This window comes from Streptopelia decaocto (assembly GCF_964273445.1).
Source record: "Streptopelia decaocto genome assembly, chromosome: 1".
Taxonomy (NCBI): domain Eukaryota; kingdom Metazoa; phylum Chordata; class Aves; order Columbiformes; family Columbidae; genus Streptopelia; species Streptopelia decaocto.
The window spans coordinates 134,386,783-134,401,866 of record NC_138663.1 but is presented as its reverse complement, the minus strand read 5'-3'; the positions used below and the strand labels follow the sequence as shown (position 1 = coordinate 134,401,866).

Genomic DNA, 15,084 nt, shown 5'->3' with positions numbered 1-15,084 from the left:
TTTTCACACTTGTTTCTTTTATTTTCCATAAAGTCTTTGCTGCAGTAGTTTACGGAGAGAGCTCTGCCAAGGAGTAGCAATGACTGTAGCTGGGGCTGGCCCCTGCTCAGATTAGACCAAGAAAGGGAAGTATCTAGCTATGTTCTGGCCCATAAATAATACACGTGAGGAAATTGTGTTCTTCTCATGAACATTCTTTGAGGAAATAAGGATTAAATTTGTTAAGTAAATTATTCACTGCAAATTAGTCACTCAGCTCCACTTGCTATTCTGAGATTTCTGCAATACCTAAGGGAGCTAGATCATACAGGGAGAGGTATGGCCATAAAAGCAGAGGCTGAAGGCATGGTTCCTTTCTTGTACAAAATACAAGTCTTATTTTAATTAAAATAAACAAACTAATATGCTATGGGATTGCTTAACATTAGGGAAAGCAACATAGAGCCCTAAGGTACCTCTGAGACTCTGGTTAAACTTGGACCAGGTTTATCTGGTGGGCAGTGCAAAACAAGTTGCTAATAAACAAAAAGTCTCATTTCATTTCCTTTTTGACAGGTGGCCAGTATGTTAAACCCTTCAATCTACTTTTCACTCTACATTTTAGTTTTATCAGAATGATCAAGTGTTGAAAGAATAAGTTTAAGCTTGCAGTTTAGACTGGAAGTGGTCTTTCCTTTCAAGGCAAGGCAATTGGATGGGGCCACTGAGGTGATATGACACTGTCGCAGCACTTGATATTGTGTGGGAGGAAGGCACATAAAACAGCTGAATATCCAGGAACATTCATCATGGTCCATTCCTTAGAACTCAATGATGGTAATGATAAGCTATAATGTATGTTGCCTTTTATAAATATATTGACAGTGGGAATAATTCTCATGGGGTTGTCTTAATTATTTTTAAGTGGATAGCCTGTTTCCCCATAGGATTTCCAGAAAGATGAGTGAAATTGCCTGAATATTTCAGGATGGAGGATTCAATCCAAGTCCCATAAAATTCACCTGAAAAATTTATATTGATTTCACTGGGGTTTGGATCAGGTTCAAAGACCAGCATGGAAATGTAATAAGTTACCTGCAGTTGTGTCCAACAGAAAACTAAGTATGAGAATTTTTAGTTTAATTTTACATAGATATTCATTTCCCTTTGAAAAATTAAAGGATATAAGCACCGATCTTATTATTAATTTTTATTTCAAAAGTGCCCCCTTTGGTATGAATTGGTTAACTAAATTAAGTGAACTTAGCATTATATATGTTTGATTATCTTCATTTTGTTACTTTTTAAAACTAGTGTGGGTCAGCCTTCCAAGGGCAAGAACATAATCAGGTCAGCTTTCAAGCTGCTATAATTTTTCTGATATGTGGATGAGGAAAGGAAATAGATATGGGTGGGTGCTATATCTCTTCAAATGGCCTCTTTCTTCCTGTCTAACAATAAATATTCTACAGAAAGGAAGCTCATATATTACTCTTCAGATGAGTTCCCATTTTATTAATCATGAAGATTTTAACAGTGGCCTGAGACAGGAAATCACAGTCTAATGATCAGCACAGTCTGACTTAATCCTCACATTTGGATCAGATTAAAAATAAAAACAATATACTGCAATGTGCTTCTGGATCAATAAATAATCAGGTTTAATTACTGTAAGACATATATACAGCTTTTATAACAAAATATGGCCCTACTGAATTACTAAGGTTGATTAAATGTCCATGGTAAAACCTCCTTATCATTAGAAACTTAAATAGAATTTTCAGGTGTTGTTATAAGATACAGGAAAGAAACACATCACTCAGAGTTTGTCAATATTATTATTATTAATTAAATACTGATTAGTAATAATAATTATTATTATGAACACTGATTGATAGGTTATTAATAACAATAATAAATTCAACTCTGTTCCAAATTAGTGTAGTTCAGATTAAAATGTGAAGTGAAGCATCTTGGTTAATGGGTTGAGGTTCAACACATACTCCACTGCAATCCAATAACCTAGAGAACAATCTTGCATTATATTTGGCAGAATCTCAGCACCTTAACTCCAGTTTCTCCTCCCCTTTTTACCCACTGGGTTCTTAGAAGGCCTGGAAAGGAAAATATCATCATACCATTAGCATGCAATGATTATTTTTTCATCCTTCTGCCTCAGTCCATTCAGTTGCCCACCCATCACAACTCAAGAAGGCCTCTAAAACTTTTCTCAGATGTGTAAATACAAGTCCAAGTAGCAACCTGAAATAATCAGCTGATCAGCGTCTTATCCCTCCCTGGTCTATTCACATGAGAGAGGAAGAAGGGAACAATTCAGCCAAGAGACTACCTACCTATCTAGCACTGTCTCATCATGCATGCTTCAAAAAGTTAGAAGCGTTTATGGAACACAATTCTAAGAAATAAGACCTGTGCACTTCCCATCAGCTTTCAGCCATCATTTCCTTTGGCTTTCAGTTTAGATGGTTTCTTGTTTTTTCTTTCCTTGAAATTTGCGTTCAACCAGATTTCATGTTAAAAGGATGACATAGAGAAAGAAAAGTATGTGCACTGTGTTTGGATTCACAGAGACTTCTGAATTTTCGTTCAGTGCAACAGACCTCCACAGTGACTTGCTTCTTTTAAAATAGCTTGTATCCATGTGAAACTTATGAGTGAAAATTGCTTATATTTGCTTTAAAAAAAATCATAGTTTTGAAAAAATGCTATCAAAATTTTGAAAAAAAGAAGAATTTTCCAAAGTTTTTTCTTTACACTTACTCTTGAACTTTTTTCTTGCAACTCATTTATAAATAGATTTATTTTTTTCATTTGTAGTAATGTTAAATTAAGATTTATTTGAAGAACTGTGTGTTGTCCAAATGTTTGGAGGTTGAAACTGAGAATTTGTCTTCAACTTTCAGCAAAGAGTTGGGAATTTTTCATGGTTTCAGGTTTTGTGGCCTATGATTGACAACAAATAAGTTTCATTTTGGATACTCAGCACTTCTGTTTGTTTGACTTTGACAAATAATATCAAGTAAAATAAGCAGAAATTAAAAACTATCTTAACGCCTCTGCTTTCCTTTAGCCTCTGGGTTATTTTTAAAGGGTATATAAGGGACTATTAATTTGCCATATTCCTCTGCATCTTTGTTGTGAGCCTTCTGTTAGACTTGCTACTTCTCCCTGTGACTTTGTCACCAAATCAAGGATAATGGAGGACTGAAAAGTTCAGGGAGTCCAAATTCTGTGATGAATGGCAAAAAATGATAGCACCATGTAAAAGAAAAAAGATGGTTTTAGAAAACTTCCCTTCTCTACCAAATGGTGACATTCAATCTCCTTGCTTCTATTGCATTAATGTAGAGCTAAGAGGGAAAGGAAGGTGTTAGGGACCAGCTAGACCATGTGCCACAGCACAGATCTGCTGGGGTGTAATAGCCCTTGGTCCTCTGAACCACAGCACTCCTTCAGATTCAAGTCCCAGCACAAGTTGAAGTGAAGAGTGCGGTTAGTGGCACAAGGCTGAGTGAGAAAACATGAGATTGGAAAAGAGGCCGATTTTCTTGAGATGGTCCAAAGCCTCACTTAGGCCTGGTGGTGACACAGAAGGAGATAAGTTTTAGAGCATTTCCCACCCTGAACTCTATCCTTATTTGCAACTCATCTCCTCAGTGCACCTCTCTCTTTCCTTCCCCGTCACTTCCTCCCCTTCTTCCTCTTTCCCTCCTCAGCCGAAGATTTCAGCACACTCACCCATGCTGCAGAGCAGCTGCATGAAGTCACATCCTGGTAGAACAAGGAACGGCGTAAGTGGTGTACACTTGTGCAGTACGCTTTGTTGCACTTAGTTTGGTCAGAAGCCAGGAGCAGTTGCACATCAGCTGGATAAGCCTGAATCAAAAATGTTGAAGAGAAAACCATCTAACGTGTCTGATAAGGAGAAAAGTCAAAAGCCAAAGGTAAGAATATTGAATTTTTATTGACAATGAATAATAGCAGGAATTGTAAACAATTTTTAAAGGGAGGATTTCCTTTTAAATCCTAGCTTCAGGATTTCCTGATGTGCAAGTGCCCCCATGGCATAATCTCAGGAACGTATTTGTGTATATTTACTTTATAGAAGTAGTGATCTAATTCAAAGAATCATCATTGTGAAGCTGCTATAGCTGTGCTGAATGGTCCTTGTTCTGGACTTTGTCTGTTGTTGTATGTCTGCATCAGTCTTTTCACAGAGAGGCTCATAAAAATCCCCTCTCTTCCTTTCACCTATGATAAACTGATGATGTCCTGCAAAAGAGTGTGAGAGTCAGTAAAGAATTAGAAAAGCTATTAAATTTGTTCCTTATTTCAATAAATTTACTTCTGCATCATCATAATCAGAGGAGGAGGGGGTACTTGGCAATCCATGTTTGGCATTTTCACTTTTCTGGAAATTATTATACTTTCAACCTGAAATAAACACGCTGAATCAATTGCTAATATGCTACACTGGACACTTTCCACAATCTGGAGTTGCAAGAAAGAGAGAGTTTGCAAGATGCATAAGGATGTGTCCTGTACTAGAAATTTCAGTCCCTGGACTGGGTGCAGTGACCTTTGCAAGCGTACTGTAAGCCTGAAGAGAAACAGCTACTGCTAGACCTGAGCGCTTCATTTTCCACTTCTACCTCAAATTACCAGTGCTCAAAATTTAAATAAGTTATTAGAAAAGCCTTTTAGTGTATCAGTGGTTTCAGTAACTCACTCTCTCCTAGTTTACAGACCTATCTTCTCATTGTTTGGGAATACAACTCATTTCGTAATTTCTGAGTCCTACATATTGTTGCAGACACTATTTCAGCAGGAATGTCTTCTGGTTTTATCCAGAATTGGCTTTTGTGTATTGCACTTGTAGTTTAAGACTGTGACTCATTAACAATTAAATTTCATGTTTTTTTCCATGGATTTCAAAGAATAGAAATCTTAGCATGTTTCGAAACATGCCCTGTGGAAGCAACGCAAATACTTACGTTGCTTAATACAGAATTGTGTAACGTAGGGTGCAGGTCCTTACCTCCCGACAGAAGTTACAGAATTTCCCAAGCATCTTCCCTAGGTCACTTCCTGGCTGCCCCTGCTCTGCACAGGCAACATCTGGCACCTCCGCACACTCGCAGGGCAGGATGCCCTTGTCGCTGTGGAGGTCCTGGGCTACCTCACCTTGCCTTTAGGTGGCTTAGATGTCCCAGTGTCTCCAATGCATCTATACGGGGCTGGCACAAGACCTACGTGAGAGCCATAAGGTCTGGAGTGTTAAGTGAAAATCAGGTTTGCTACTTAAGGCTGCAAAGAGGACACCAAAAAGATCTTTTTAGGTAACTGACTCTTACCCATAGCGACCAGTTGTCTTTAACACAATTGGATGAGCTTCTCTGCATTAATTCAAGTGTTTCAGCAGGATTTTCTTCTTAATCCTCTTGCTTTTATTACTTTCTGATGTGAAGCATATCAGCATCAAGTTATGCCTTTTGATAAAGATGAAGGAATGCCATACAGGCTGATGTTAAAACCCTTCTCAAGGCAACTCGTTCTACCTGTATAAAGCTTCTAGTAGTGATGGGCAAGTCAATGGCCAATGCAGGGCTAACACATATTTTCAGTATCTAACTGTCAGTCTCTGCGTGCAATGCATTTACTTTACTTCATTGATTACTGTGGTGCTTAAGGGAGTTCTGCAGATCCATTATGTGCTACATAGACAAAAAATTGAATCTTTCAACTCTCAGTGTCTGCTATTAAAGGGTCGATGCTTGCCCATTGTAATGAAAAAGTTGCAAGTTTGTTTCTTTATAGAGCAGGACTTCCGCAGCATTGCGGTCATGCTAACAATTTCTTTGTATATCTGGCAGCTCTTGCATATGCATCAATATGCATATAACTACCATATGCTTTGTATGTAAACTAAATAAATAAACATTCATTGCTAGGCAGAAAAAACCTACACCTGGTGTCATCCCAGAGAATACAGGGAGAGAAGTGTGAGAGAAATGTTTTCAAAAGAGATACTGGAAGGATTCTGATCCTTTGTTAATGTTTTTCATTATAGCTGCACGTACTGCCGTGGAACTGTACATTTATACCTCGTACATCAGCTGAGGATCCTGGTAGTTGAAATAAAAAAGAAAAATCCTAAAGCTTAAAAATACCCTCCTTAAAATTGTTGAAATTCAACTAACTGAAGGGCTAAGCTCTCTATTTCAAGTTTGTCTAACCTTGTCTGTTTGTCTATCTGGGACCTTAAATAACTTTCTATCATGACAGAGCCTGTGCACCCCCCATCAGGACAGCCGCCAAGAGGCAGTTCGCTCTCCGCACTTCTTTCAGTCCTCACCTATCCCCCTTTCTTTTCTGACAGATGAGACACAGCTTCATTTATACAGTGTAGCTGTGCTGTGCTGCAGTTGTTTTTGTCGGCAGCTGAGGTCAAACAAACCAGGTCTTGCACCGAGCCCTGAGGTTTGTGGTCATGCTGATGGCCAGAGTCAGCCCAGCTGCAGGAGCTCACTGCAGGGAGCACGTGTGTCACCTGCATTGCTGGGGTTTTACTTGCAGACAGGAAAGTACTACAGCAAGTGGGGGGAAGGATGCTTGTACTAGATGTGCTTCAGTTTGTTCAGTCTGTCCCATCACTCCTTAGAGACCTGGCAAGGAGGAGAACAGCTGATTTAGGGGATGGAACAACGACCTCTTAAATCACCTGGATTTTCCCCTCTTTGGCCCTTATGACATTACAAGTGTCAGTGTGTGTGGGGAGTGGCATGAAGCAGATTTAGAAAATGGTAAGAAAAAGCATTCTAAGAAATTATACAGGATCTAGTCTTCTCTTTTTCATATGCTTCAGGAAGCACCATATCCTGGCACTATACAAATAAAACACCATTGAAGCACTTCACAGCTGCCTTGCATTCCACTTCGCACTGTTTTGCACATTTGACCAGGTGCAAATGACAATGGAAGGTGCAAATAATCTGTAAAACATTCCTGTATTGTCTTGGCCACTTCACAGGATGTAATGTATTGCTAGAGCCTATTACTTTTTTGTCTCTTTCTCTCAAATTCCTACAGACATAGTAAACTTGAGAACTGCCTGATGATTCTTGGCTTTACTTCAAGCTGAAACAAAGATGACTTTGTGTCATTTTTTCTGGCTTGACTGAAGAAAGTCTTGTGTCATAATTCTACATGACAGTTGATCTATGTTTATGCTAAAGGTTTGAGACGTTTTTGTTTCCTTATTCTGCTTCCAAATATACTCAGTGCTTGAAACTCAACTTACTTCTGGTGTGTAAGACAATGCAGGGTCAATGGCTGTGCATTTTGTTTAGGCAAAAATATGTCCAAGCTTCTGATTAAATCAATATTCACTTACTTAGGTGATAAACAATATCTTGTTTTCAGGTTTATGAGAAAATAGTGGCAAATCCAATGGAAAGAAATATTTTAATGTGCAACTTTGTTCCCTAGTACTATTTCATACCAATAATTTTGCTTTTTATAAGCTTTAAATGAAACCCTGCCTCCATGGAAACCAATGTACATTTTTGCCATAGACTTGAGGCCAGAATTTCCACTTTTTATATACTCTTCACAAAAGGCCTGATTCTGATCGTGAAAATGCTTAGAAGAATAAATTAGCTGTGATTCCATCGAGTTCAATGAGATTTGTCATTGAGTAAAGTTTATTGCTTGCCTAAGTGTTTGGAGCCTCTAGTGCAGATAGATGTAGAAGCAAGTTTTTTAGTTTTTTTGGTACTGTTTTTTTTTTTTTTAAGACAGTGGTTCCTGGGAACACTTATTAAAGAAAATAGAAAGTATGTACAGCAAACCTCAAGACCAAAAATAATTTAAGACTTTATTAGATCTTCTGTAGGACAAGATCTGCAGTGAAGAGATGCTCAGTATAAATGAATATTAACTATGATTTATCCTTGAGTTGGGAAAGCTGAGGGTTTTAATTTTATTTCAAAAGTAAAGACTGGTAGAGTTCTGAAAATAGCAAGTTTTATATTCTTTTCTTACCTCCTGAAATTTAGAGCACATAATAAATGAGCCACTGCTAATGTCACAGATGCTAATTTTCACAACCATGACTGAAGTGATGTTCGCTTCCATTTGCATTTCATTCTAACAATGATGAGAGGTGATGAGTTGATGATAAGCTGTTTTCACCGTGCTGCCCGCTGTGCAAATTTATGCTTATAGGCAAAGACGACACATAGTTCTGTCATTAAAGGTCTTTACTGCATTGCCTCTTGAAGAAAGACTGTTTGTCAAAATCCATTTCAACTCTGTTAAATAAGAAGAAATGCATGACAACATCTGGGCTGTAATTTTAAGAACCTAGTTCATAGTGAAAAAAATACCTGTGTGCCTTTATCAGGGAGGGTTCAGAGAAAGAAAAAATAATAATTGTAATAACCATGTATGTGCAGAAGGGGTAAAAAGGATTGCAGGTGACACTTCAGAAGGTGTTTCCTGTCTCCCTCGGGCTTAACAAAAAAAAAAAAAAAAAAAAAAAAAACAGAACAAGGTTAGAATTAATCTTGTTTTATTTTTTGTGTATGAGTGGAAAGCCTTAAAAATCATATTGCTGCTCCTCTTACATCTGGTATATTTTCTCCATTTGTATTACCATCTTCTTGATCATCAGCCAATTTTGTTTTTCAAGAGCAGTTTCAGAAAATTGTTTGCATCTTAACGTATATGTTAGCATATCTCTTCTCATAAGGTCTTGAAATTTGAAGAATTTTCTTTTCTCACCAGAAAGTAAGACTCCAGGGTCTTTGTGGGGAAAGAACAGGAGGCTGATTAGGATGACCAAACTTCAGATGTTGATGCTCAGATCAACACACAGGGTCACTGAGGGTTCATACAACTCTTGAATAGCTCATGTGCCAAAGGAAAAAAAATGAAATCTGTGGACTGGTCCAGTCCTGGCCTTTTTGTGTGTTCCCTTGTCTACATCACCTTTTAAATTTTCACTAACTTTACTCAAAATTTGGGTAATTTCTTATTTCTTCCCTGTCCTGGTTTTCCTTCACTAGACAGGCTTAAGTTCTTAATAGCAGAATATTTTAAAACAAGTAAGAGAAAATTTCCCAAAGAGAATATTTTCCACATTTGTATTCATTTTGCTTAGAGTCATAAATCCAGTTTGGTTCTTTGTTTTCCTAAGCAAACAAGAACATTCAAGATGTTTGTACCACCTTCTCCAGCCATTTTTAGAAACCAGGCTATTAACCACATAGTTTGTAATTGTACTCTCTGATAAATACAGTAGTACAACTATGAAGGTGACATAAATCAGCATTAGTTGCCTTCTAATATTTTAATTAGATTTACAGAGTGGTTGACATACTTCAATATTGTGTTTCTAGGAAACGCAAAATATCCCAAATGAAACATTGGCTAGCATATCTGTCATTTCTGGAAAAAAGCAGTAACTATGTATGGGCAGGACAGGTAGAGGATGTGGCCTACAGTTTTCTGTAGGTCTCAACACTCTTCTAGTAATTTGTGTCATAGCATAAATCCAGACTGAAGTCATTATAAAGCCATCAATGGCCAGTTGGTATAAGCAATTTGTGGGTGGCTACAAACACTTCAGCCAGAAGAATCAACCCTGTGATTTGTGGGCAGAAACCTCTGGCAATACCCACTCCAGAGAAGGCAAAAAAACCCTCTTCTGGGCCTCAGAAATCACATTATCCCTTAACCTTTATCTTCTGAAAACTTGCAACAGAGACAGCAGATTTACTTCAGTTGCTAGAAACAGATACACTCTCTTCCACAAATTAGCAATGGCAGTGTTTTTGCTAGACATTTTGCTGCTTGGTACCATGCTCCAGATTATATATGTTCTGAATGTTTAGCAAGACGTATGTCCTTTAAACCACCCTAATGGAAAAGTTTGTTTCATACATCAGATGAAGGTGTATTGTACGTGTGTTGATATTCCATGGGAAGATGAATGACCACCTATTTTTTTCCCAAGTGAAATCTCTCCTGTATATCTTCTCGATCATACCTTTCTAGCTTCTTGTATCTTATTCCACTTACAGTGCACCCAAGAGCATGTTGTGGTGGATGCACTCGACCCCTCCCTGCCCAACAGAACCCTAAATTACACCCTTTTAACAATAGTTCTTACTTTTTTTCCTCTTCCCAGACTTGAGGCTGAAATTCCAACCTAGGGAAAAGTTTGGAGATTTTTAACTGCTTCAGGGAAGCTCCTTCTTTGACTATTCATATTACATACTGTACTGCTACTTTTTTTCTCCACACCTCTTTGTTTTGTTCCATGGATACACAGAAATCTGGATAACAGCTTCACCTGTACACAATCTTCAGGCTGCTTAGTTGACAGTCATAACACCTACTGTCATCTTTCTGCTAAGCTGAATGTCAGCAGCAAAGGGTCTGTCATCTCTAACCATCGCCCAGCGCAAGCTTTGATGTCTTCTTCTCTTTTATAATCTTCACAAGAACAACCAAGCAACCTCACACTCCTGTCCTTGATTTCCATGGGATGCTGAATGATTACTTCCTTGAGAACCATAGGAAATTGTAAGTTCCTTGACTTGGTCATGCTGACCTCATTCAGAAGGCGTGGTACATTTGCGGTTCTTTTGGGTATGTAGAAAGGCAAGTGAGATGTGAGGCTACTGGAATACTTGAGTACTTGGCTTTAGGGTTTACTGCAGTGTTTGTCATGGCTTCTTCAGAGAGAGAAGCACTGAAAGAGTGCTGTTCAACCAGAAAACATCGAAAAGCTATGATGCAGTTTCATGTCTTCTCTCTACTGTTATGTTTGAGATAGAGATGGAGCTTTGTCACTGACAGCCTGCAGCCGTGAGATAAAGAAATCAGCCTCACTTAGCAACAGCACAGCCAAAAGCAGATGTGTGAAGATGAGATGACAAAGTGGCTGAGGCAGCTGAACGAGCTCACGCAGGTTGACTCTCTGCTGCAAAGTAGGTGCTGAGCTTTACCACTCATGAATTGCTTTCACTCAGCACAGTTGTTCTGTTTTTCATTTATACTTCTGTCTATCTGCCTTCTTTTTAAAAATCAGATGTTAGATCAAAAAACTACTTAACAGAGCTGGAAAAGGGTCATAGTTTACTGATGGATGAGTAGCTCGGAGCCTGTGTAAAGGGTCCATGAAATGACTGATGATGGTAGAGTAGTCATTCAATTCTAGTTACAAGTACTTGACAAGGCTCTTCTATTGTTGTCTACTGGGGTGTTTCCATAATTTTCTTCCTGTCTCTATAACGGAGCTTACATTTGCTTGATTGAGGTCTCTTGGTAATTGTGGTAAAATGTTTGAAAACTATGTGTTTGGGATTTTAGTTAGTATCTGAAGGAATGGGAAGAAACAACACATTCCTACCCATTCATGAAAGCTTAAAAACTTCTAGCTGGCACGATCCCCTTTGCAGCAATAGGGCAGATTTCAGTAAGATTTGGAGTATGGCCTTGAATTTGGGATTCACAGAATCACAGAATCACAGAATGTTAGGGATTGGAAGGGACCTCAAAAGATCATCTAGTCCAATCTCCCTGCCGGAGCAGGAACACCCAGATGAGGTTACACAGGAATGTGTGCAGGCAGATTTTAAATATCTGCAGAGAAGGAGATTCCACAACCCCCCTGGGCAGCCTGTTCCAGTCGTCTGTCACCCTCACTGAGAAGAAGTTTCTTCTCAAATTTAAGTGGAACTTCTTGTGTTCCATTTTGCACCATTACCCCTTGTCTTACCATTGATTGTCACTGAGAAGAGCCTGGCTCCATCCTCATTACACTCACCCTTTACATATTAATAAACATTAATGAGGTCACCCCTCAGTCTCCTCCAAACTAAAGAGCCCCAGCTCCCTCAGCCTTTCCTCATAAGGGAGATGATCCATTTCCTTAATCATCTTTGTTGCCCTGCACTGGACTCTCTCCAGCAGTTCCCTGTCCTTCTTGAACTGAGGGGCCCAGAACTGGACACAATATTCCAGATGCAATAACCTCAAAGAACACCTCAAAGTCCTTGCTTATGTTTGTGCCTCAGTAGCATCATCTCAACTATGTGTGGTTTTCACAGAAGTTGCAGGAGCAGAGGGGGAGTGAGAAACTCAGTCTCAATTTCATCATGTGTCAGAATGAAAGCACACTTCAAGCATGTGGTACATTTGTTTTTCATGAGATGAAACTGTAGTTTTCCACTGAGCTGTGATCGCAATAACCCCACTGCCACAGAGAAAATCAGACAGAGAGAGGGGAGTTGATGTGCCCATACTAGGCTAGTACCATTTGCTGTACCCAGTACCCCCAGTGAGCTGTTGATTTTGGTATAAGAGTGACTCGAGTCAGGATGCTATCTTGTGTTCAGACAACTAGGTTGTTTTGGTTTGTTTTTTTTTTTGTTTGCTTGTTTGTTTTTTGGTTGGTTGGATGGGGTTTTTGTTTGTTTGTTTGTTTGTTTTGCTTTATTTTTGTTTTTTCCTGGAATTGCAATTATAGAACTTCTGCTACAAAGATAAAATACCTAATTTAACACATCATAACTTCCGCACTAAGTATCTTCAGCAGTGCTAAATCACAAGGAAAGCTTGAGCTGGAAACCTTCTTTCAGGTCCCACACTGGTCCAAAACCAAAAGCTTACTGAATTTATTTTCAGTTCAGATTTCCAAGGAGCATATTTTAGATTCCCAGGTATATGTTGTGCAAGCATGTCCCATTTTTGAAGTTGCAAAACTGCAGTAAAGCGGCACATGTGCTTTCTTCAACTACACAATAAGGATAACTTTGGCCCGTGGATGGCAATAAGCCGACATTGGAATTCAACCTTGTGATAAGGGAGGATAGATGAAGGGGAAAAAACGGTGACACTGGTCATCATTTTAAAGGAGTCAAAATTTATCCCACTGTAATGAGTACAGTCTTTTATTTATTTATTATTTCCCAGAAAAAAATTTATGTCAATAAATAGACATATAGATTTGATGAAACACTAAAATTCACATTGGCTGATGATAGATACTGAACTGAATTTTGCTCCTCTATTGTAGTGCATCTCCATTAAGGCAATTTCAGCTAATCTCACTATGAATTCATTAATCAAGTGTAGTCAGGATGTCTGAAGGGAGATAATGAGGAGAAGAAAATTGGCCTATTGTTTGGATCTTATTCTTCAGCTAGTTAGTTTGTATATCATGTTCTGTAATATTTGTATCCCGATAAATAAGTTCTAGTCACAATCAATTATCATAACAGATGACTAACACATCTTTATTTATTTACAAGTTCAATTTTTTTTCCATAAATAGATCAATTAACTTTGTGTTCTCTTTACTTTGCATGCCTATACAGATTTCCACCCTGCAGTATCAGTTAACAGTGAAATGGAAACAAGGCGGACTCATGGCATTTTAAAATTTGCTCTCTTTTAGCCAAAGCTGCAAGCATCCATGGAGACAAAGTCTCTAATCCTACATGTTTTTCTCTAAGCACAAGCATCCTAAATGCATACTGCAGTATCAGCAGTCTCTTAGTGCCTTCCAAAATTTCTCCTCTAAAAAGCCTAAGAAAAGATTTGTTCATTTTTTACTCATTTAGGATTACATACTGTATATCTGCCCCACATAAAGCTGTCACTATATTACTTAAACAAAAAAAAAAAGTTGAGGTTCCAAGAGCCCAGTGGGGTTGGAGACTGCTGAAGATGGGAATGTTTATAAGCTCTGTGATATTAACTGCAGCACTCAACCTCAGGTGACATAAAGCATGCAAAAAAGAACTTTCTGTCAGTTTTATTATTTCTAAAAAGGTTCCCCTTGAAAGAGAAGAGTGACCTTGCTCTGCTGAGCTGACATATGCCGCTGAATTAATGGCTGAGCTTTGCTGTAGGGAGGCTTGCAGAAACATTACAACTCCAATGGCTGAGTTTGCTGTGAACATTAATCAGAGGAACCAACATGATGTATCAAACACTCATTTAAAAGTAATAAAAACTAACTCTCTTTATCCCCTCTCCCCCAAGTTTCTTAGAATTAGCTTGTTATTGGTTATTATCTGTTGTCAAGGATAAGACTCCAGGACAGCGGTAAAACTTGTATAAAGGTTTCCTGAAGTTTGCTTACTCTTCAAAAACCCAAATGAGCTTTTGGGATGGTCAGACCTAACCATGACTTAGAGGTTATTTTTTTTTTAATCTTGTTTCCTTCTGGAAGGTCACTTGAAGGAACACCTTCCACAGAATATGTGCCTCTCCCTGGCAAGGAATGCAGAAGCTGCCTTTTATTCTTGGTGACTCCCTAGGAGCAGGACCAGCTCCCACAACATGCATGAACGAAGTGCAAGACATGCAAGGAGGCTCTGTCTGCCACCAAAATAACCCCTGTAGAGGACCTTGTAAGGCTGTGTTACAACAGTTGAGTTGCAGAGGCTCTGACCAAAACACCGTCACACCAGGCAGGAATACTTTCTGCCTATCTCCTGCTGCTCCGCACCGGGGCTGGCAGGCAAGCGTGCTGCAGCTGGCAGCTGTCATTGCTTCTCAGGCTTGCCAAAAGGAACAGCAAAGCCCTCAGACATGCTGTGTCTCCCTGCACTGTTCTGCATGCCGTCTATGTATAGCCGGACGAGGTGGTAGGATCCTTATCAGTACTTCTACTCCGGTGTGGGAGCATTCATGGTAGTGGCGTGTGGGAGATCCCCACTTCCTCTGGGGGAGGATGCTGGCTGCCCACTCCCCGTGTGCTGGGCAGGCATGGGGCTCCCTTTAAACTGAGCCCTTGGGGGCTGCATGCTGCTCGTCTCCTCTTTGGGCACAGGTATTTTCTTCTTTGTTTAAAGCCCATTCTGCAAAAACGCATGTGAGTAATTTCACTCCCATGAGAAATCCAGCTGAACCCTGCAAAGTCAGGACCTGGATAACACACAGCATTGTGCTGTATAAGTAAACTGGGTAAGGACTTTAACTGAAGCAAGGTGATTCACTTTTAAAATATGAACTTGTCTGTGCACTCATCTGGTTCAGAAAAGATGAAGTTTCAGGAGAAGAAAG

At 39.1% G+C, this 15,084-nt stretch overlaps 1 protein-coding gene across 1 annotated transcript in view; it reads left to right on the top strand.

The window, feature by feature from the left end:
- Window positions 1-3,752: 3,752 nt before the first annotated feature.
- Window positions 3,753-15,084, top strand: part of SAMSN1 (SAM domain, SH3 domain and nuclear localization signals 1) — a 36,426-nt gene continuing 25,094 nt past the window's right edge. The window contains exon 1 of the mRNA XM_082051280.1: window positions 3,753-3,944. Coding sequence (XP_081907406.1) covers window positions 3,888-3,944 — 57 coding nt within the window. The 5' untranslated portion in view covers window positions 3,753-3,887. The remainder of the gene's footprint in view (window positions 3,945-15,084) is intronic.